The 23,982-nt window shown below is 41.9% G+C and overlaps 3 protein-coding genes across 5 annotated transcripts in view; 1 reads left to right on the top strand and 2 right to left on the bottom strand.

Moving 5' to 3' along the window:
* The window catches only part of LOC124132897 (dynein axonemal heavy chain 8-like), a 180,897-nt gene extending 178,414 nt beyond the window's left edge, over positions 1-2,483 (top strand). For all 3 annotated transcript variants that reach the window (XM_048398431.1, XM_048398432.1, XM_048398433.1), the window contains exons 89-90: positions 109-230; positions 1,800-2,483. In XM_048398431.1, the coding sequence (XP_048254388.1) occupies positions 109-230; positions 1,800-2,087 (410 nt within the window). In that variant the 3' untranslated portion in view covers positions 2,088-2,483. The remainder of the gene's footprint in view (positions 1-108; positions 231-1,799) is intronic.
* An 11,791-nt stretch (positions 2,484-14,274) lies between these two features.
* Positions 14,275-23,431, bottom strand: LOC124132896 (T-cell-specific guanine nucleotide triphosphate-binding protein 2-like). The gene is made up of 3 exons (XM_046497051.2): positions 23,285-23,431; positions 17,245-17,408; positions 14,275-16,371 (listed from the first exon to the last, which is right to left on the bottom strand). The coding sequence occupies exon 3, from the start codon at positions 16,369-16,371 to the stop codon at positions 15,121-15,123; it is 1,251 nt and encodes a 416-aa protein (XP_046353007.1). The 5' UTR covers positions 17,245-17,408; positions 23,285-23,431; the 3' UTR covers positions 14,275-15,120.
* On the bottom strand, positions 19,401-20,093 carry LOC124132969 (interferon-inducible GTPase 1-like). The gene has a single exon (XM_046497152.2). The coding sequence runs from the start codon at positions 20,091-20,093 to the stop codon at positions 19,401-19,403; it is 693 nt and encodes a 230-aa protein (XP_046353108.2).
* Positions 23,432-23,982: the final 551 nt, after the last annotated feature.

The following is a 23,982-nucleotide window of genomic DNA, read 5'->3' as shown; positions in this document are numbered from 1 at the left end:
ATCCTACCCTGATGGTATGGAATATAACCACCGGTTTGTCTGGTCCAGATTGGGATTATGTTATAAGAAAAACTAATGTGTGTATTTCCTCTAATACCGTGTGCACAGGTTTCCTGACTGCAATGCGACAGGAGGTGACCCGTGCTCACAAAGGATGGGCTCTGGACTCTGTCACTCTGCATAATGATGTGATGAAGACCTCCAAGGAAGACATAACATCACCCCCTGCTGTGAGTGTGTTTATTCATAATGTGGCAAATCAGCACCCTTAAAGGGCAAGTTCACACGGAAATTAACCTATTTTTCTTGTACTTTTTCCACATTAAAAGTGTTAACCTAGAAGTGTCATAGACAAAAATATAAAAATATCACAATTAATTAACATATTTTTCGCATTAAAACGATTTATAATTTTCACATTTACCAAGTGTTCTATTTCCACAACAAAAACACCATGGCTTATGCCCCTTGCAATATGACGTCATTGGTGCCAATTGATAAACATTATGACGTCATCATGCTTTGTTAGAGCCGCTTCACGTGGTGTAGGTCTAGTTGTGTGATTCTAGCGTCTCAGATGCCAGCCAGCATAGTGTTATGCTGAGTCACCACTGCGCCGGAGTGTGTCGTAGGCCATGTTGTTTTACCGCAAACTGGTACTTGATATCTTTTGCGTTGAGAATAGACAGGGACCCAGTTGAATTGGCACCAATTACGTCATAATCTAAGGGGGATAACTCAGGCATGTTTAGCTCGAAAAACGAAGGCCTCATAACGGTATATCATTTTCACACTATTGTGAGCTTCCTACTTTCACTGTGAAAAAAATGAGTGTATATTTTCAAACACAGATACTAATTAATTCTAAAATTGCGTTTTAATTAGAAAAAGAAAGAAAGTGATTTTTGCGTGTACACTTCCCCTTTAAGCTTGCTCAAAGCACCACATTACTACCCCCGTCATTTCACTCAATTTCATTCTCAGCTCTCTCTGCAGCATACAACCCATGGTGCCTTATGAGGTTAATGGTTAACAGTCCCATTACTATCTCATTCTACCAGGTACCCATTCACTGCTGACTAAACAAAGGCTATTTTCAAACAAATTCCCTTTTGCCTTGGAGATAAGATAAGACATTTTGGATTTTTCGTCTATTCAGGACAGCAAGTACGTGGCAGTGCCGACTTGTCACCTACTTTTGCATTTATTGTACACCAACTTTTACCATCCATCTACATAAAAGGGCGTGTTGGTGGTACTGATGACTTCTCACTCTTTTGTATATTATCCCCCGCCGCAACGAAGTTGGCGGGGGATATTGAAATGGGTTCCATCCGTCCATCCGTGCGTGTGTGTGATTGATTTGATATTAAGGAGTTTTAGAAATGTTTATTTTAAAATTTCCATTGCAGCTATTTTGACATGGGCTAAGAGAAATGTTGGGTCACTTACCTGGTTTTGGACCATAACTTGTTAAAATTGGCGGGGATATCGCTGACATTGTCGACTATACAGTTGTTTATTGTAAACCTAGTTTTACCATCCATCTATACAGGACGGTTTGTAAGTGGCAGTGCTGACTTCTCACTCACTTCGCATTTATTGTAAACCCAGTTTTACCATCAATCTATCAAGGAGTGTGTGTATACATGTGGCAGTGCTGCCTTCTTCTTCACTTGTGCATTCCTTGTAAACCCAGTTTAACCATCTCATCTATTTAGGAGGATGTGTATGTGGTCTCTGATGATTTCTCACTCACTTACTTACTGTTAACCCAGTTTTACCATTCATCTATTTAGGAGGGCGTGTATGTGTTCGGCCTGTATCTGGATGGTGCTGGTTGGGACAGGAAGAACTGCCGTCTATGTGAGTCAACTGCCAAGGTGCTGTTCACTTCACTGCCTGTGGTACACATGTTTGCCATCAACTCTACAGCTCCCAAGGACCCACGACTCTATCAGTGTCCAGTCTACAAGAAGCCCCACAGAACAGATCTCACATACATAACCTTCATAGTCCTCAAGACCACCCCGAGTCCAGATCACTGGATTCTTCGGGGTGTAGCTGCACTCTGTGACATCAAGTAGAAGTGTCTATTAAAATCAGATCCACGGTTTATTATTTTGGTAACCCTGTGTTCAAGATATAAAATTGTATGGATCTTATTCTTTGTATGGTATTCGTTATCCATACAGAGGAAGTCTTAACTGGTTGTACAAAACTTACAATAACAGTAATCTCTAAGATTTAATATAACAGTTTATAAAATGCCTACATGAACTGTAATTTATATATATATACTGTGGTATTGCTTGTTTTCAAAAGTGTACACCTTTAATCGTTGGATATTATTCTATTACAAAAATGTACTGTTATATATTATTCTGTTAAGGATTTATTTATTTAATGGTGCGTTATTGTTCTCATTGTTGATGTTTTGTTGTCTGTTTTACATGAGAATAAATTTGCTGCATTCAAATTGATTCATTGAGTCTTTGTGAAGTTGTTATTCTCCAAAGAAACAGCCCTGTTGGAAGAGGTTTACATGTTTATGTCATCATGGCTGTATTGGGGAGCGATTCAAACGTTCAATGTTGGATAAATGTTCAATGTTTTTACATCAGAGAAATAAAAATGATATATTTTAAGCCAGCCGGAAACACATATAAAGCGATGAAATCAAGAGTCACAGACAAGGTAATATTTGGTGTAAAATACCAAAGAAAATGAACTGAACTGCATGCAGCAAAAGTGAATGAGAGTAGCACTGCAGCATTCTTTACACTATTATGTCACAGCATTTTGACTTGTTGCGAGACATCATAGCACTGTATAACATCAATGAATGCAGCTGCATGCTAGAAATTGAGGGAACTACGAAAACGCAAATTTAAAAAAAAATATCTTAACAGGAGAATTTAAGTTTTCTTATATACTCAACAACAAAAGTTCCTGTGACAACAATATTTTAGTGTATATTTCAAACAAGTAAAGTTTGGTTTTCAATATTGTAGTACATGTATGGAAGCAAGTCACAAAAACAACTGCTTCAGAAAAGCATGCATTCCAAGCAAAAGTTGACTTTGATGCAAGCCCCATGCATTTCACTACCCAAGAATGGGTATAAAAACATGTGAGCTAACGGGATTCCATATGCATTGTTTAGCATTGTGCTGACAACTACCACTCAGAAAAACATCAAAATTACGCAATTATTCAACACTACGAAATGCCACGCCTGTCCAAAAGTGAGTGTCTGCAAGCCATTGGTATGCTTGAAGCAGGATCGAGTCAACGTGATGTTGCAAGACAATTTAACGTCCACGGAAACACCATTTGGTGTTTATGGCAACAGACGAATGCAGTCAGAGACCATCCTCGGAGTGGCAGGCTACGCGTAACCAAAAATTCCACAAGACAACTGGATTCAAACAACACACCTACGGAATCGATTCAAGCCAGCAACAGTGACTGCAAGAAGCATCCCTGGCCTTCGACGAATATCTTCACAAACCGTACGTTGTCGCCTGAGATGTGCAGAGATTGTCGCCAGAAGACCCGTCAGACGTCCCATTTTGACAGGAAACCACCGTCAAGCACGTCTACAGTGGTGCAGTGGTGGTCTACGCTGGACGGCCATACAGTTGGGACAAGTTCTATTCACTGACGAGTCTCGTTTTCACCTCAGCCACATCGATGGACGTATTCGAGTGTGCCGACGTCGAGGGGAACGTTAAGTCAATCATTTTTTCATGGAAGAAGATCGGTTCGGGGGCGGCAGTGTTATGGTATGGGGTAGGATTACAACAAGACAGAGGACGTTTGATAGTGGTAGAGGGAAATCTCAATGGACAGCGCTACCGCGACGAGATCATCGGCCCTGTTGTTCTACCGTTTTTGCGTTGTCATGGCCCAGGCATTACCTTTCAGCATGACAACGCCCGGCCTCATATTGCGCAACTTGTTCAGGATTCTCTTCAACGAAACAATGTGATTGTCATCCCCTTGCCGGCACACTCCCCTGATCTCTCACCAATCGAGCATATGTGGTATGAGATGGATTGGCGCCTTCGACGACAACCACAACCACGTGTTCCACAGACACTCCAGGAACTTCGAAACATGCTCCAGCAGATATGGACAGATATCCCACAGGACTTTGTGCGACGCCTGGTCCATTCCATGATTCCATGAGGCGAAGATGTGTTGCTTTCATTGCAACCAGAGGTGGACACACGCTATTGATTTGTAAATTGACATTTTGGCATGTTCATGTGTTTTTTTTATGAAATCACGCTTTTTCTGAAGTCAATATGGCAAATTAAACCACTTGAACACTTACAGGAGTCTTTTATCTGTTGCAAACCGAAATTGTTTCAGATCTGGTAAAAAACCTAACTTTGCATTGAATCTTATTCAATGTCACAGGAACTTTTGTTGTTCAGTATATATACTCACACGCAAAAGAAACGCAAGTGGTTTTAAGCAAATAGGTAACAAACACGTAACCATAAATTGATAAGTGTTTTAGGATGTAGTGAAGCCTGATGGTGTTATTAATATTTTTGGTTGCATTTTGGAAGCCCCGTATAAAAACGCAACATAAAACACGAATCGCCAAAACGCACCATTTCAATGAATATGTAGGTATGCACCCATTTCTCGCGAAATCGAAAATGCACGAACTGTAGTGGGTATAAAACTGGCCGATTCTTGGACCTACCACTCCTTGGTCTAACTCAAATTCAGAGAAACCAGGCTATCGGACGTTTGGAAGCTGGAGAGTCTGTCCAAGATGTTGCCCGTCATTTCAACGTTAACATAACCACAATTTACCGTCTCCTGCATCGATACAATGTTACACAAACCACAGAATGACCTTCCTCGGAGCGGTCGTCCTAGGGTCACCACACCTCGACAAGATCGGCAGATTACCCGTCAACACCAGCGACATCCGTTCCTAACTGCAAGTGAAAGTGCTCGACAGACCATTGGAACACATAATCGACACATTAGCCGGGACACTGTGATCCGACGTCTCCGTTCCAACAACCTCAGATGTCGCCGACCAGCACGTCGTCCTGTTCTCCAACCACGGCATCGACAAGCATTACTTCAGTGGGCGCAGGGGCATCACAATTGGCGTCATCGTGAGTGGAGGCGTGTCATCTTCTCAGATGAAAGTCGCTTTTGTGTCTCCCATGCAGACGGAAGAGTCAGAATTTGGCGGCGTCGAGGTGATCGTTTCGCTGACAGAAACGTTGTGGAAAGGGATCCATGGGGTGGACCTAGCGTCATGATATTGGCAGGGATTTGAATTAATGCGAGACTTGGACCCATGTGCTTTCTGAATGTTGGTCAAAGTCGGGGACCCGGCGTCACTGCTCAGCGGTATATCGACCAAGTGATCACACCCCACGTTGTTCCATTTTTTGCACAACATCAACAACACATTTTCCAGCAGGACAACGCTCGTCCCCATGTTGCCAGAGCTACCATGGCCTTTCGGCAACAACACAACATCCGTGTTCTACCGTGGCCAGGCCTCATCCCTGATCTGAACCACATCAAACACGTGTCTGCACAATGTGCGCCCAGTCCCTACAACTGCCGATAAACTACGCACAGCTGCTTTGGATGTGTGCAGGAGGATCCCTAGGGCCTTCACAAATCGTCTGATCCACTCAATGTACAGGAGATGTGTGGCAGTGATCAATGCTAATGGTGGTCACACCAGGTATTGACTGACATTTTGGGTATTGACCCGAAACTGTGTAAGCCCTTAACATTTGAAACAAACAATTATGTCATCTGCCTTTTAATCTATTAAACTGTCTTCAGTCAAAAAAAATTCAATCTTGCCCTATTGGTATTTCTTGTCTTTACTGTTGAAAATAAATAACATGTATACTGCATACTCGACTTGCGTTTCTTTGCGTGTGAGTATATTAACATTTTATCAATATATTGTTAAATACTTAAAAACTATTAATTTTATGTATGCAAAACTGTTAAGATAGTGAGTGATTCCCCTGTATGCCTTCATATATAGTAAAGTGTGAATTTGGCGTGGTAGTGAATAAAATGAGTACCAACTCTTTTCTTATACTTATTCAAAGTTGTTTTTTTCTATCATGGTGTAACATTTCTACAAATTTTCATATGATTATTAGGAGTAACTTTTACACAAATTTTCATATAATTATAGTTTTAAAAAGGTGATATATAAGGATTCAGGGAGAATGCAAATATAATATATATTGCCAGTTTCAATGTATTGAACCTGTTTTCAAAAGAAAGAAACTATTACACCCACGTTTGATAGTGGCTAAAAATGAAACAAACAACTTTTGTTGTGTTGTTCTACCAGGATGATGCACTTGTGCACTGTGGCTTTGAACACATTTAAACATTCGCCGTATTCACCAGATTTACTAGCGACAGATGATGATGACGTCGTTTCAGCCGTGTAGAACGTGTCACACCACCATAGATAGAATGTGTCGGGGGGGGGGGGGGGGGGGGGTCCATTCCTTGATATGTCGTTATCAACACACATGACTCACATGAAGTCAAAGAGCAATCATTACACACATACAAGGATGACACGTGAATAATAAGTGTCAGTGTCAATAAGTATCTAAAGGCAATACAAAGTGCGTATGTTAACACCTCACAAACAGTGCTGGCTAGTCCAAACCTCTATTAGAGCATCGATGACTATCACAGAAATATCAAACATAATCGGTATTACAAAAATTCGCATTGGTTCACAATTAAAACAAATACTTGGCATACATGTATATCCCCGTTCAAGATAAAAGTTCCCTGTGTGTGATCCCTTCCTTTAAGACAGTAGCATGTGACCTCGACACGCATCAGTTGTGTTGTAGAGTAAAGTAAACGGGCTTCAAGCGAGCCAACAGCCTCAACTCACAGTAACAAGTCCAGCTAACAGCCGGGTCGTGTAACAGGTCACTGCAACCGCCTGCTTTCACAAGAGTAGTATAAATGATGGGGGTTCTGGACCACTTCCACTGGAGCCTGATTCATATACCTATACCACCACTACAGAGGGAATTTTTTATATCAAAATGAAGATGCGATTTACTAGAGCGCATTTTTGGTTAGGGGTACCACATTTTCGGCTACTTTTTTTCTCCAACGAGTCCAAAAAACCATATCCCCAGTATCTATAAAATAGGCAGCAATGTATAGCAAAAAAACAGACTACAACCCCAATGCTACAAAGAAAAAGCTAGAACAAGTAGCGAATAACTTCCATATAGTCATTTGGTAGCCCAAAGTATATAGAGCAACAAATTTCGAACACACACCATGGAGCAGAAAACAATGGTGACAACATACCAAAGTATGGGCCTACAAGCTGCAAAATCTGTAGCACCCCACCTATTGATAGAAAATGCGTACCAGAGCAATCTACTTCCAGATATAGCCAATGTCGACTATTTGGTAGGAAATCTTGGTAGAACAAATCTACAACCGCTAGAAGGCCTACCAACATTTGTAGACGATTTGTACGCGTTTGGCTATCTACATCACAAAGAATGTGTATACAGAAGGGGAAAATTGCTATGTACAACAGGAGAAGATAGTTCTGCACAATATATTGTATCGATAATCTCTACAGCAGTACGAACGAGTATGGGAGAAACTCCAGATGGCAAAAAAGAGGACATATCCATACAACAATTTTGCATACTATTTCTGCACATACCGAAACCAAAAATAGTGCCATACGGAGTACAATTGCAAGAATAGAGCAAGATACAGAGCAGAAAGCAAAACAGAAGTGGAAAGAACTATATATCCAGAAGAAGAGGTACATGGCTTGTTTGTAGCAAATATAGATGTTTCCGAAATACCTATAGACGAATTGCACACTGCTTTGCCAGATTTCTAAAGACAACTACTAGCACACGGCTATGGTTTGTATTCTATAGACTACACTAGGGACTTTTCGGGTACACTAGATAGAGAAGCTTTTGTCGAATATCTCTGCAAAGAACATGGTTTCCGAGAACAAGGCGACCTCGCAGCAGCTATGCAAGAAAATACTCCAACTATTCTCGCAAATATGGAAAGCGTTGGAAAAACCGTTTGTACATGGGTACACACCTGCAATGGCTATACAACAAGAACCAAGTTGAACAACAAAGTCATGTCCAATGTCGAAGCAGGAGAAATACGAGAACAACTTGGCGGACATCTTGCAGACTATGTAGACTGTCCAAACAAACATTTGGGCAAGACATTTCTACACCCACAAGTACAAGCTAGAGGCTTCACACGTATAGAAGTTTCTTTGTTTGCTTGCAACGACGAATTGCGAGATACAGAAACAGCAGACTATTTGGTAGAAGATGCTCTATGGATAGTTTCCCCAGTAAACAACCCTTTGTTTGTAGTACAACCATCCGCAAAACAATGGCAAAATAGTGCGAGTTGCCTCGCTGGAGTACGAATTTGTCCAACAACAATGTCTGTAGAAGAGGACAGAAAATGGAATAGAGGTTCAAGGTAGAAATTCTATCCGCAAAAGAAGAAGGTGTAGAACTAGGTCCTCGATGCTGCTATACAAAAACAAAAGATACAAAAACTATCTTGTGCGCAAGCAAAAAGCCAACACCACTACACAAAAACGCTTTGTCTCCAAGCATTCTATTGCCACCTACAGAAAAAGTAGAGCGGGAATGGAGAACAGCAAAATGCCACGCTACAGGTATAGGCGTGTCCAAATACAATCTGCAAGAAGTACCAGAAATAACAAAAGAAAGACAAGTATACACCACGTCTACGAAAGATAGAGGAAAATATCTACAAGACATATACTGAACCAAATTAAAAACTTCACAATACTAAAACTTTAACATTTTGACCAGTTATCATTGTGGGCCCTTATTGTGTATTTAAACAGTATTGTCTTCAGATAACACCCGTTTTTGTCCAGGTGAATCGATCAAAATCATGTCCACAGCACTATAGTGGCAAAAGTGGTTTTTCACAGGCAACTGGTCACGTGGCCATAATACCGCACGTGTTTTCAGCCATACTTGTGAGCAGTCATTAACAAAAAAAGAAAAACACAAGAAAACAAAAGTCTGTACGGCCATTTGTCATGCCACGCCTTTCAAATGTGCAACGTGAACGTGCCATCAGCATGTTGCAGACGGGAACGTCCGTAGCTGAAGTCCCATGGACGATGGGTTGTAGGTTGATATTCCCATGCTTGTCTTTTCCATTCTTCTGTATGTAGACATTCTTGCATTTTGTATACTGAGTCAAATTAAAAACTTCACATTTTTAAAGTAATCCAATTTATGATATACAATGGACAAATGTATCAGAGAACGTAATTTTTAATCATTAATGTCCAAAGAAGGATTTTAATTAACGGTGGTAACCATAATTTGTTCCAAGCACGAGAATCTGATTGCACACAAGTTCAGTAGCGTGTATGGCCACCATGTGCGTTGAGAACTGCCACACAACGCCTCCGCATGGACCTTGTGATACTTGTGAACACATGATTGGGAAGACGACGCCATTGTTGCTGCAAAATGGTGCCAAGATCTTGCAAATTCCGTGGTTGGTTCTGGAGAGTGCGCAGACTTCTGCCATGAGCATCCCAGACGTGTTTGATGGGATTGAGGTCGGGAGACCTTGACGGCCAGTCCATGACGTTGACTCCCGCATTCTGAAGGAAATTCCTTGTCAAAATTGCTGTGTGGGGTCTGGCATTGTCGTGTTGGAAGATCAAACCGGGTCCATGTGCTGCCATAAAAGGCAGAAGTTCCGGTACCAGTACCTGGTCGCGGTAAGCAGCAACATTGAGGTTGCCACGGATGACAAAAAGCCTGGAACGTGTATTGCCACAGAAAGCACCCCACACCATGACACTTCCGCCTCGAAATCTGTCAACTTCCTGTACACAACACTGGGCGTAACGTTCATGACGGCGCCTCCACACCCTCGCCCTACCATCAGCAAATCGAAGAATATATCGGGATTCATCACTGAAGACGACTTGATTCCATCGTAAGTGTCGCTGTGCCCACAATTGACGTTGACGTCTGTGTAACTGAGTCAGAATCGGCCCCGCAGTATGGCCGTCGTGCTTGAAGGTGAGCAGTTCTCAGACGGTTTCGAACAGTTTGCGCACTCAGTCTACCCCTAAACAGTTCATTTCTGGTTGATGTAGCTGTCAAAAATTGGTTACAGAGGTGACATAAGACAGTCTGACGATCCTCTGCATGTGACGTCACACGTGGTTGACCTGGCCGAGGGCGATCAGCGGTGGTACCCGTTTGCTGTAGACGCGTCTGTAAATCATAAACAGTCCGTCGACTACAACCCATCCTCTTGCGACTTCAGCTACGGACGTTCCCGTCTGCAACAGGCGGATGCACGTTCGCGTTGCACATTTGAAAGGCGTGGCATGATAAATGGCCGTAAAGACTTTTGTTTTCTTGTGTTTTTCTTTTTTTGTTAATGACTGCTCACAAGTATGGCTGAAAACACGTGCGGTATTATGGCCACGTGACCAGTTGCACGTGAAAAGCCACTTTTACCACTATAGTGCTGTGCACATGATTTTGATCGATTCACCTGGACAAAAACGGGTGTTATCTGAAGACAATACGTGGCCATTACTGTTTAAATACACAATAAGGGCCCACAATAGATGTGTTCTATCCAGATTTCCTTCCAAATAGTCAACCTTGGATATATCTGGTAGCATGTTGTCTTCGTATGCATTCTCCACTAGTATATGTTGGAATATAGACATTTCTGCTCGTATGCCCATGCTCTCCATAGTTGTATATTTCGCTTCTTCCATTTTTGTTCTAGACTATAGTTGGGCACAAATGTTCAATTGGAAATTCTTTGGACACGGTTGTATGCTTTGGACACATCCTATTGCTCTAGTGGAAAAAATATTGTAGGGGGTGCCGAAATCGGGGGGTGGTCAACAAGAAAAAGACGCCCTCTTGACGATCGTTGATTCGCATCATCATTTTTCCATAAAAGATTCCCACTTTAGTGGTGGTATAGATATATAAATCTGGCTCTAGTGGAAGTGGTCCAGAACCCCCATCATCTATACTACTACAAGTTACAGTGCTGGTTGCGGTCTGATAAGTTAACAGTAACCGTCTGAGCTGTGAAGAAAGGATTTCAGTAGATGATTGTCTGGGTTGGATTCCAATTACAGGTAATATACCTGTTGACAGAAAAAACAAAAAATCGTTAAGAATAACATCATAGATATCTGTAATAAATAAAATAAACATTATAGCATTGTTCCATGCTTAAGTTGCAGTCCATAATTAGCCAAGCTAAGCATGTTTAAGAATTTAATGCATAAATGTCGATGTTAACCGTACATCATATTTACTGCCATGAGAAATCTAAATCATCAGTGTTCATTTATAAGTTTACAAAGTGACATCTAAATTTCTATGTTCGATTACATATATCCTTGTCTTATTCGTTATGACTGACCATCTATGTAAATGCCAAGTTTATGTCATTTTCTAACTTGAGTTCAATGTCCCGTCATGAGTGAGTGAGTGAGTTTGGTTTTACGCCGCTTTTAGCAATATTCCAGCAATATCACGGCGGGGGACACCATAAATGGGCTTCACACATTCTACCCATGTCGGGAATCGAACCCGGGTCTTCGGCGTGACGAGCGAACGCTTTAACCACTAGGCTACCCGACCGCCCCTGTCCCGTCATGAAACACATTAGTTTTTTACTCCATTTATTATATGTGTTATCTTTTCATGTTATTTCTTCCTCGTAGTTGAGGCAGTATGTACAATGTGATGTGTATGTGGAGTTCAAGGTGATGCATGTCTTAGAGCACCACTTCTGGGAAACAGATGGGCACAAGGATGGTGCTGAGAAACCTTGAAACATTATCGGGACGAAACGGGGATCGAACTCACCATCATATGAATCTACATACGAATTGGCTCATATGATTCAAACTAAGCATTGTGTATGTGTGTTACAGGAAGTGAACGCGTTTATACTGATGTTGCCTAATGCTGCTTTGGTGATGGTCAGGGCAGATTAGGTCAAACTTATCCATTGCTTGTATACGTTTGCTGCTGAGAGATAGTTTTAAGCCTTCATTTTCACTGTGTTATATCTATACACAAAAAGGTAGCAGTTTCCATTTATGGGTTATTTATGACAGCTGTGAGGCACCAGAAAGTAAACATGTACGTGGAGGTAATAACATCTTGCCTCACAAATAGGCCTATCTGCATACCCCCTCAGATCTTCCCTTTCACACACACATGCACACCTCAATAAACACATATTAAATGAGTACTTCTTTAACCCTTCTACAAAAAAGCATAAGGTAGCTCAGTGTGAATAACATGTGCAAGTTGTTCTGCCATAGGCGTGGGAAACTCAAGTACTTGTATACATTATTGACCTCCTTGCATGGTGCACACGTGAATAATGAACGAGAATTACCGTATTCGACGGAATAAGCGCCCCGCTCTAATAAGCGCCCACGGCGACATTTGCTAAGATATTGGCGAGTGAACAATCCCAATTAGCACTCCTTTCGATTGATCAATGTACACAAGACCTATTGATTCGCGTATAATACGCACTTGTGTGTTATATGCACCCTTAATTATGGGCATTTAATTCTGGAAAAATATATCTGTCGCACATAAACATTTCAGGCTGTCAGCATAAACCACGAAATGTATCTTTCAACTCTGAATTTTTCACCAAAATAACATTCGAATAACAGCCCCCTATTTCTAATTTACGTCGAATATTTCAAAAACGTTGTCGGGGGATATCCATCTGTAACTCATGATAATATGGTGTTCTTTAATATATCAAAGGTTTCGGGATGAGTCTCCAGCGTTTAGAAATACAAGTCACTAGATATTGAGATATATCATCTGAAATACACTGCTGAAAGTAAACTGTAGGTGTTGGTTTCATGTCCGTTTGGTAATATTATTTTAACATTGCTCCTGAACACTTCCGTATGTTAAAGTATCCTATGCATACATTTTTTTACCTTTGTTAATGCAAAAATGTGGTATAAACTCGTATGCAATCCGTTTTTAGTGCACTGTCGAATTGTCGAAAAGCACACCTTTTCCCAGCTTCCTTTCCTCAACTGCCTCAAATGTGCAGTTTATTATACTCCGTTTATTACGTGGGCTTTTGGAAGACCGTCCACCATGATGACATCCTCGACATCCCATAACACTGTGCCTTCTTTGGTGGTGGTGGTGGTGGTGGTGGTGGTGGTGCAAGCGTCAAAGGATTCAACTGTTTAAATTGTTGTTTGGACTCAGTGGTGAACTCAGGTTTCGGTCGTAGTCACAAATCGTTGCAAGAACATTTCTGGATCAGCTTCAATCAGAGCTAGGTTATCACAAGATATGTTGTGCGTGGTGATATGTCAGAAGCTTTGGAATCCAAAGACCGGATACTTTGCCAAGGTTTCTGTGACAATGGAATGTACTCTCTCTTGGCAAATGCCTACTGAACTTATTATATGACGCTCAGTCATTCGCCGTTTAGTCATCGCCATCTCTGGATCATTTTATGGTGTTGCTGACGTGAAGGGGTTTGTCTTCAAGGCTCTCCCCTGCCATGCTTAAACTCAGCCCCCCACCTCTTTACGGTGACATTCTTCCATTGCGTTGTACTCATATCTTCATGGATGTCTTTTGGTATAAAGCCTTTTTTCTGTAAGTACTTGATCACTGCACGTTCCTCAAGTTTGTCCACTTTTCTACCGTCACAGGTCCCTACTTCTATCCAACAAAAGATTTTTGTTTGTTGTTTAACACCGCACTCAGCAATGTTCCAACTCTATGACGGCGGTCTGGACTAGATAATCCAGTGTTTGACATTATGAGCATCGATCTACGCAACTGGGATACGATGACATTCATAAACCAAGTCAGCGAGCCTGACCACCCGATCCCGTTGGTCGCCTCTTACGACAAACATGGGTTGCTGAAGACTGATTCTAACACGGAATCTTCACGGGACGAGTAAGTGAGTGAGTATTTAGCAATATTCCAGCAACACCACGGCGGTGGACATCAGAAATGAGCTCCACACATTGTACCCAGGTGGGGAATCCAACCCGGGTGTTCAGGCGTGACGAACGAACGCAGTAACCACAAGGCCACCCCACCGCCTCCTTGATGGTATAACGATTTAGAGACACGATGACACACAACACAAGCCTTAAGATGGAGTGGTTTATTTCGTGAGACATTAATAGAACACAGCAGTGTATGAAGTGTTTGAATGGAATGTTTGAGGATGCTGTTTGTGCTTGAAACTTTATATTAAAAAAGGGCAACGGCTTTATTTGCTACGTACCAGGGTAAGAAATATATGAATCAATGATCATCTGATCCTGGCGCGAGTAAGGGCATCAACTCTGTAAACACCGTGGCAACTAGACCTGCCATGCCCTGAACAACAATATGTAATGAAAACGGCAAAGTTATGATCTGATCAAATATCAGAGCAGTTTTCGTCAAACAAATGGCACATGATAATTATGTAGTTATCAACAAAGAAAAAAATCAAGAAGCTATTTTTCTATTTTATCACATAATAAATAGTGTTGGATACGATAAACCAATCTGATATATATGCAAATGAGGTCACTGAGTTAAGCAAATTCACAAAATCGATTATTTTGAGAATAACGTTATATGACAAAAAGACTATTAGCCTTCTGTGTTTCTGTTTAAATACTCGCATTATACAATCTTTCTGATATATGATATCTATGATAGGGAAAAACAATTCGGCTAATACTCTCTATTTATCAAACAACTGTATTTCCAGTTACATGGGTTTAACTATACAATACAACCAGGAGGAAGCATGATCAGTGTAAACAACGTCAATTACTGCAGCACACAGAACACAGGACAGAAAAGGTCTTGTTTTTCGGACAGATGCATGAAGCTTTCGTTTGACGATATCTCCGTGAGACACTACTAGTAGTGAGAAACTGGCTACATCTGCCACAAGACTCCCGAGATGGCAGGTCGTGGCTACACAAGGTCCCTACAGCTAGTCCACCTCTGAGCTGGTAGCCTGTATTAAAGCATCGATGACTATCATAGCATCTTTCTCCAAGACATCGATCATGTTATTCAACATATAGTGGGCTGTGGCAAAATTGATGGTTCCACCGACAAGAGCATTCACAAATGGTATAAAACGGGTCATTTCTATGGGGATGCGCTTGATTGCCTCCTCTGTTGCCTCAGACTTGATCATGTTCATTAAGAATGTTTTGACAGACTGACGGGAAGTCATGATGGAGGATCCGTCTTTCAGGGCATCGTGGTAATAGTCCAGCCTTCTATTGGTCCTGGCAGAGAGTTCCTGTAATGATTCATCATCTAGTCCATACTGCTTCAAGTAGAAAGTCACCTCTGTCGCCAGAAGAGCAATATCTAGTGACACACCGATGGCGCCCCCCAGCAGAGGAATTGGTATTAGGGAGGTACATGCTCCTTGGATTCCGGATACCAGTGCCACCTTTGGTGCCCGTGTCTTCAACACCATGGTCTTAGACTTAATGACACCTTTTGTGAGAGGAGACAGTGACAGCACGAGTGTATTCCTCTTTATTTCAGGCAGTGACACCAGGATGTCTTCCATCAATTTGGAGTAGTCCCACTTATGTTTGTCATAGCAGTCGATGCAGTAAACTGGCCTCTTTTTCAGCTGTCCTGCTGTAAAGTTGTCATTGCAATTCTTCTTGATTCGCTCGAGAACCCTACTTTCTGAAAAGTCGCGTTCGCTGTCCTTTGCACTGTCCATGGCATCATTAATCTTTGTCCTGATGAAGAAGTATTCTTTATTCAAAGACTCTATTTCCTGCGCTAACCAGATGTCCTTAGATGTGAACCTGTCATCTGACAGCAGGAGGAAGAAGTCGTATTTAGAGTATCCAACCCGTCCCAGGTACGACTTGTCCTGGGGGAAGCGTGGCGTTCCGACACCAGGTAGGTCCCAGAATACCAGCTGCTCATTGTAGGGGTGGCAGTACTTAGTTGGTTCCCGTGTCACGTCTCCTGTCCCCACAGGCGCACTGCCTTCATCATCTGCAGTCAGACCACGGATGCTGTTGATGAAGGATGACTTCCCCACGGCCGCCTCGCCTACAAGAGCTATTGATAATGGGACATTTCGCCAGTCCCTCATTTTATTTTGTACTATTCCTGGTAAGCCGCTCAACCCATGTTTGTCAACGTGGCGGCGGATTTCGTCAATCTCAGCTTGAGTTATGTCTTCGTAAGCATTGTCACCCATCTGCAAAATAGTCATATTGCCTTTTGTCAATATCAGAAGTATGCAATTCATTTAAACAACGCCGCCTGATGTTATTCACATTGACTCCTATCATCATCAAGTTTATTACACACTCGATCACTGCTTTGTCAGTAATCATTAACGCAGCCTGGTAGTCACACTTTTCAATGAAACAAATAAAAATACGACAATAACTGCTCCTGTGAATACGTTCTATCATACGCATCTTGATATATCCAAAATAATAATCAAATATTCAATATAATATCAGTTGCTTGACTCCTGTCATGTACGTATGTGTGATGATGTGAAGGGTTAAGGTTGAGAATGAGAAGCCTTATAAAGCCACCCAAAAACAACGGCATAGAGTGAGGTGAGGTGAAATGGGGTTTAACGTCGCGTCCAAGATTATTGCACGTATATAGCGACGTGCATGCACGTGTGTGTGTGTGTGTGTGGCTGCTTGTACTAGTCCGGACTGATGCCGATCTATAGTGCTAGCTCACTGAGATACCATGCCTCAGTTTACCATGAATACCCCGCTCAGACACAGTATACTGACTCCGAGCCGACCAGTCCTTGTTTTAGCCCCTTAATGCCGAGCGCCAGACAGGGTAACAACAAGTACCATCTTTAAACGTCTTTTGGTATGACGCGGTCGGGGATCGAACCCCGGACCTTCCACTCTCCAGCCGGACGCTCTACCACTAGACAACGGAGGCGGTCGGCATAGAGTGACTCCCATTAAAATATCACAAAGAAGCAAAGTATATTGATAAGGCAGGTTAAAATAGAAATATCCAACATAAAAATTCACGTTGGTTCACAATGAAACAAATACTTGGCATATATCCCCGTGTGATATCAACTCACATTCACAAGTGCAGCTGACAGCCGAGCCGTGTAACAGGTCACTGCAACTTCCTGCTTTCACAACTAACTGGGCTGGTTCCGGTCTGATAAGTTAACAGTAACCGTCTGCGCTGTGAGGAAAGATCGTAGGGTTGGATTCCAGTTACAGTTGATATACCTTTTGACTGAAAAACAAACAATCGTTAAGCATAACATCATAGTTATCTGTCATAAATGAAAGAAACATTATAGCAGCGTTCCATGCTTAAGTTGCAGTCCTCAGCCAAGCTTCAATGCCTAAATGTCGATGTTAACCGTACATCATACTGTCATTTACTGCCATGAGAAATCTAAATCATCAGTGTTCATTTATAAGTTTACAAAGTGACATCTAAATTTCTATGTTCGATTACTTCAGTGCATGTATGCAACTTGTGCCCAGCATTCATCCTATGTCATTCGTTGTGATTGACCATCTATAGAAATGCCAAGTTTATGTCATTTTCTAACTTCAATTTAATGTCACGCCATGAAACTCTACTTTGTTATATGTGTCATCATTTTATGTTATTTCTTCCTTGTAGCAGCATGTACAATGTGATATGTATTTGGAGTTCAAGATGAAACACAACTGTTGTGCTGTAAAAACCTTGAAACATGAATTCCAAGTAAACATTGTGTATTACCGTTACTGGACGTGAACGTGTTTATATTGATATTGTTTAATGCTGCTATGGTGATTATCCATTGCTTGTGGTACGCGCGCACAGAGGAGGATAGAGTTGATACAATGTATGACCTGGTTGATTGTGTGTATTCGTACCCGGCTTGGATCTTTGCTCATGCTTTCAGTCATTACTTTGACGCGGGTATTTGCAGGCTGATGCGATGAAGCAGATTTACTTTGGTGTGAGAGAGTTATAAGGCGGCAGATGACATTTATGGGTTATTGATGACAAGTGTAAGACAATATACGCAAGGGTGCTCCCGACAGCTTCTGCGTCAGTACCTTGAGTCCCTTGATGTGAGGTATATGTAGTGCATGCTGGTAATACAGAGACATGATGACACACAACACGAGTGGAAAGATGGAATATTTTATTTCCTGAGCCACTGATAGAACACATGAACAGTTTGTGTCGTGTAAATGGACTATTTTAGGGCGTTGTTTGTGTGAAAAACTCTGTAAAGATACTCTCATACTCTATCTGACTGACCAGGGTAAGACATATATGAATCAGTGATCATCGGATCCTGTAGCGATTAAGGGAATCAACTCTGTCAGCTTGACCTACCATGACCTGAACCATATATGTAATAAAAACGTTTCTCTGACCAAAATACAAATGCAGTTTTAGTCAAACAAATGGCATATGAAAGTTTCAGTATGAAAAACAAATAAAAACATCGAGGCCATTTTTCCTGTTTTATCACATAATGGATGGTGTTAGATACGGTGAACCAGTACGATAAATATGGAAATGAGGTGAAGTAGTTTTAAGCTCCTTACATCGATGCCATGGTGCATCCTCAGTTAACTATGGCCTACGTCCTCAATAAGTTCAGATAGGGGTTTCAGGTGTGGATGTGGCTGTTGACAAGCATGACTGCAAATCATTAAACGCTCTACGATACATACGACCCGTGAAGATCCGGGGTAGAATAGGTCTTCAGCAACCCATACTTGCCGTAAAAGGCGACTATGATTGTCGTAATCGGGTGGTCAGGCTCGCTGACTTGGTTGATGCATGTCATCGTATCCCATGATATCAATCACTAGATTGTCTGGTCCAAACTCGATTATTTACAGACCGCCGTCATACAGCTGGAATATTGCTGAGTGCGGTGCTAAACAACCAACAAACAAACAACGATACATACATGGGGTGGTCCACTCAAATACAATACACGACGTCTAAAATTATTTCACTGAGTTAAGCAGCTTCATAAACATCGATTATTTTGAGAATTTCATGAAATGACAAATATATTCTTTCCCTCGCGTGTTTCCGTATGAAGGCTCGCGTGATACAATCTTCCTGATATATAATATCTGTGATAGGTGAAACACACTCGGCTAATAATCTCTTTCTATTAAACCAACAGTACTTCCAGTCATATGGATTTAACTATACAATACAACCAGGAGGAAGCACGATCAGTGTAAACAACGTCAATTACTGCAGCACACAGAACTTTTCTAGAAAAGGTCTTGTTGCTCGACCAGTGTTTTGAAGCCTTCGTTTGACGATGTCTCTGTGAGACTCTAGGGAGAAGTTGGCGCCATCTGCCACAAGACTCCTGAGGGTTGGTAGGTCGTGGCCCTCGGGCTCCCTACAGCTGACCAGGAAGACTGGCACGTCAGGGAAACAGTCCTCGATCTTCTTCCTGATGGCCTCTTTTTCATTATCTTCATTGAATGTTCTTGGGTGTGCCTTTTTCTGATTTTTTAGGTCACGGTCGATCTTCGTCCTGACATAGAAGTAGCGTTTCCCCTGTTTCGCAATAGCGCTGTGAAGAAGAAGTTCCGTCTCCTCAATTTTGGTACACGACACATGCACATAGAAATCGTAACTTTCAAAGTTAATCTTCTTCAGATAGTCCGGTCCATATGGGACCTTTTGGGTGTCATATCCGGGTACATCCCACAGCACAACATCCGATCCGGGGAGGTGATAGGGGTGGTCTTCAGACGTACACTCCACCACGCCAGTCCTGGCTGCGTATTCCTCCTTGTGTGGTAGACCAAGATAGGCATTAATAAAACTGGACTTGCCGTTGCCTGACTTGCCTATCACACCCACGTTATACAGACGTTGACTGGCAGTCTTGCCGCTGTCCTTGCCGCTGTCCTTGCCTCGTGTAGACATTGTCACTGAAACATCACAATGTCACACTTGCAGAACATGCAACACCGGCTCAGGCTAGCATACCTCCCAGTACAACACAGCGGGACACAGTACTACAGGGCACTACATGGTATTACACACTTCTGCCCAGTACTATACAGTACCACGCAGTACTACACTGTACCACAACAGAACACAGTACATGGTATTACACATTACTAAACAGTGCCACACAGTACTGCACAGTACCACACAGTACTTCACAGTACCACACAGTACTGCACAGTGCCACACAGTACTATACAGTACCACGCAGTACTACACTGTACCACACAGCAGAACACAGTACTACACAACACTACATGGTATTACACATTACTACACAGTGCCACACAGTGCCACACAGTACAAGACAGTACTGCACAGTGCTAGACAGTACCACACAGTGCCACACAGTACCACACAGTACCGCACAGTACCACACAGTGCCACTCAGTACATCACAGTACCAGACAGTGTCACACAGTGCCACGCAGTACCACACAGTGTCACACAGTGCCACACAGTACAACACAGTACCAGACAGTACCACACAGTACCACGCAGTGCCAGACAGTACCACACAGTATCACGCAGTGCCAGACAGTGCTACACATTACTGCACAGTGCCAGACAGTACTGCACAGTACCACACAGTACCACACAGTACCACGCAGTGCCAGACAGTACGTGGTAGGTGCCCGGTGATATTACCATATTACGGTGGTATCTAAGCAAATGGGGTGTATGCTGTCATCAACCTTAACTAAAACTTAAACTAGTCAACTAGTTAATATCCTTGTCAGAATACATAAACCGTGACAATAATGAAATGATGATGGTAATGCATAGGTTAATACGTTCATCTGACATTACATCAAGACCAGCTTTCGTGTGAAGATCACTTTTCACCCTGGTCTATCTGGGAAGCTTGACCACGGCGAGGTGATTAGTATTCTTGTCATTGTCATTTCCAATGTTTTCACATTTTATACTTTTATTGAACATTGTACTCTTTTGTGTACTGCTATTGTAATTGTTGTTGATGTGTAAACCTTGTTACTTGCATTGTGTAATACAATTGTTGAATTATACCATTTGTTGGTTTCATACTAAATCCTTTAACGTACTGAGTTCTGGGTTCAAATATTGTTTCATTTGTGTGTGTGTGTGTGTGTGTGTGTGTGTGTGTGCGTGTGCGCGTGTGTTTGTGTGTGGGTGTGTGTGCGTGCGTGTGCGTGTGTGTTTGTGTGTGTGTGTGCGTATTTTATAGTGCTACCCCAATGAGATACCATGCCGCAGTTTAACATGAATACCCCACTCAGACACAGTACACTGACTTCAAGCCCCTTAATGCCGAGCACCAGGCAGGGTAACAACAAGTACCATAGTTTAAAGTCTTTTGGCTTGCCGTGGCAAGGGATCGAAGCCCGGACCTTCCGCTCTCCGGGCGGACGCTCTACCACTAGACCACGGAGGCGGTCAGTTGAACTCTCATACTCATACGCAGATGTGTGGTACAAACATACACAACGCATATGATAATTATGTTGCAGTATATCGGTGTGTCTCCCTAAAGGAACAACAGCCAGGCTAATTCAATGCTTTTCGTGAGAGGCGACTATCGGGATCGGGTGGTCAGGCTCGCTGACTTGGTTGATTGATGTCATCGTATCCCAGTTGCGTGGATCGATGCTCATGAGGTCAATCACTGGATTGTCTGGTCCATACTCGACTATTTACTTTCCGCCGTCATATAACTGGAATGTTGCTGAGTGCTGCGCTAAACAACAAACCAACAAACTGTGACTTTTATGTTTCTATTCTAGAGTGTTTCTATTACAGTTTGTGATACTAGTATGTGACTCACTGCATATCCCAAAGTACTTATCAATGTATTATAAAAGAATGGATTAAATATCACATGAGGAGTGTATAATGGACCATAAATCCACTGATAGCCAAGAGAATCATCAATATATCATGTCACAGGTACCCGAGACGTCAAGCAGATGTCAACAGTGTGGAATACTCCCAGGTAGCGCTAACCACGTGTCTAATACAGCAATTCAATGTCAAACGTATATCATGCTTTCAGGTACATGTACCAAGTGTCTCGCATTGCAAGTTATTGTCACTACTGTGAAATACTTCAGCTTCGTGTAAATTCGTCTGACACAAACGGTGAATGAAAACAAGGTCCTGAGGACTAGACCCCTGAGGTTGTCTGACCGATTAATGTTTCGGGTCCGAGTGTCCTTGTTTATGCATATTGACCTCGTCAAGAGTAATCATTCGATTTATTAAACCGAAATTCACTTTAAAATTTATGAAACCTTTAAACCGTCCTCTGTTTCATTATAAATTATTAACTTAGCTGCGACCTGTAAAATGTGAGTATCAGACGCCATCTTGTTTTCTAGCAGACGAGTCAATATTCATCACGTGACATGTCAATACTTGTGATGAGGTCAGTGTTAGGTTAGTCACATGATTTGGGGTATGTCTACATTGAAATATGATGTTTCGTCACGTGGTTCGGATTAACCAATGGAATTGCAAGATTGTACAGCATGTCTGACACGGAAAGTCCGCGTACTGTAAACACAGCCCACGTTGCTGTCTGCAGTGAACGTTTAAAAATCAATGTGTGTTTCATACCAGTGTTATTCTACACGATCGATGCCATACGCGGCATATGCTGCGCAGGAGCCAAGGTTTCAATAACATTGATGTTTAGTAATTCATCATACCATGTGTATGAGTGGAACGACTGACTACATAACGACACACAGTTTTGCCTGTTTACACAGACCGGCCACTCATGATTGTGTCTGTCATTATCATACAGTGAACAGCCTCAAAAGGCAACACAATATATCACAATATTAACATGGGGAAAGTGGGCAAAGTTTTACAAATATGCTACACGACCATGAATTATCACCGGCGAATGAATAATTAGGACAGCATGTTTCGTGTTTGCAAGCAGGGGGGATTTCAGCCTCTGTCCCGCGAAGATTGGTGTTATTGTGGCAAGTTGCACCAGCCGGACCCGTCTGATTGTTAAGGTCTCATGAACATTATGACATATATATACTCGATATTTTGATCGGACAAGTAGTGGATAGCCTTAGTGTCAGAGCATATGAAAGAATATAATGTTTCCTTACCAGTCAGTCGCGATCGTCTCCGAGCTGCGTGCATATGTAGGTCGCCTAAACCGTGCGTGCTATATATATACGCTTATGCCTTGGATTTCCCGAGAATTCAATCAATTCCTGTTCTAAGTATGTTTCGTTTTCGGGGAATAGGCTTACTCATTCTAAATCGACACGCACTCACTCATGTGTACGATAACGTTATCTTACCCGAAAAACACTATTTTGAGCTATGATGTTATGACAGATTACATGTCCTTATCAAATTAACATTATTTTCAAGAGGGAAATATAATCCGTAATTAACCTTGTCGAATAGAATAATTTTATTATCATCCAAATAAATCCTATGTTATCTTCTCGTTTTCACGCTGTTATTATAAGACTGAGATAAGAAACTTTCAGTTATTGCGGGGATCTGTCAGTGTGAGAAAAATCAGCGAGGCGTCACGAGAGCGATATTCGCTTGGCTTTGGTCCAAAATCAAGGACATATGCGGAAGGGTTCATGTGATCGGTATTGAGTTTAGTTTGAATTCATAATCTACAATCTTATCCCTCCAAAATAAAAAAATGAACTGAAAAACTTTATAACTGACGGCGTAGTGCCTTGTCAAAGAATGGTTATATTAGAATTTGAGAAATCTGTTTAAGTGAGAAAACGTGTGCTGACATTGTTGTTTGTATTCTTTTTACCATAAAACAATAATT

Source organism: Haliotis rufescens, unplaced genomic scaffold (assembly GCF_023055435.1).
Source record: "Haliotis rufescens isolate VD_foot unplaced genomic scaffold, xgHalRufe1.0.p SCAF_18, whole genome shotgun sequence".
Classification (NCBI taxonomy): domain Eukaryota; kingdom Metazoa; phylum Mollusca; class Gastropoda; order Lepetellida; family Haliotidae; genus Haliotis; species Haliotis rufescens.
Note: the sequence above shows the minus strand (reverse complement) of the source record. Positions and strands in the feature narration are given on the sequence as shown.

Excerpts from the sequence above, each read along its gene's own strand:
- LOC124132896 (XM_046497051.2), bottom strand. The coding sequence starts at position 16,371 with ATGGGTGACAATGCTTACGAAGACATAACTCAAGCTGAGATTGACGAA.
- LOC124132969 (XM_046497152.2), bottom strand. The coding sequence starts at position 20,093 with ATGTCTACACGAGGCAAGGACAGCGGCAAGGACAGCGGCAAGACTGCC.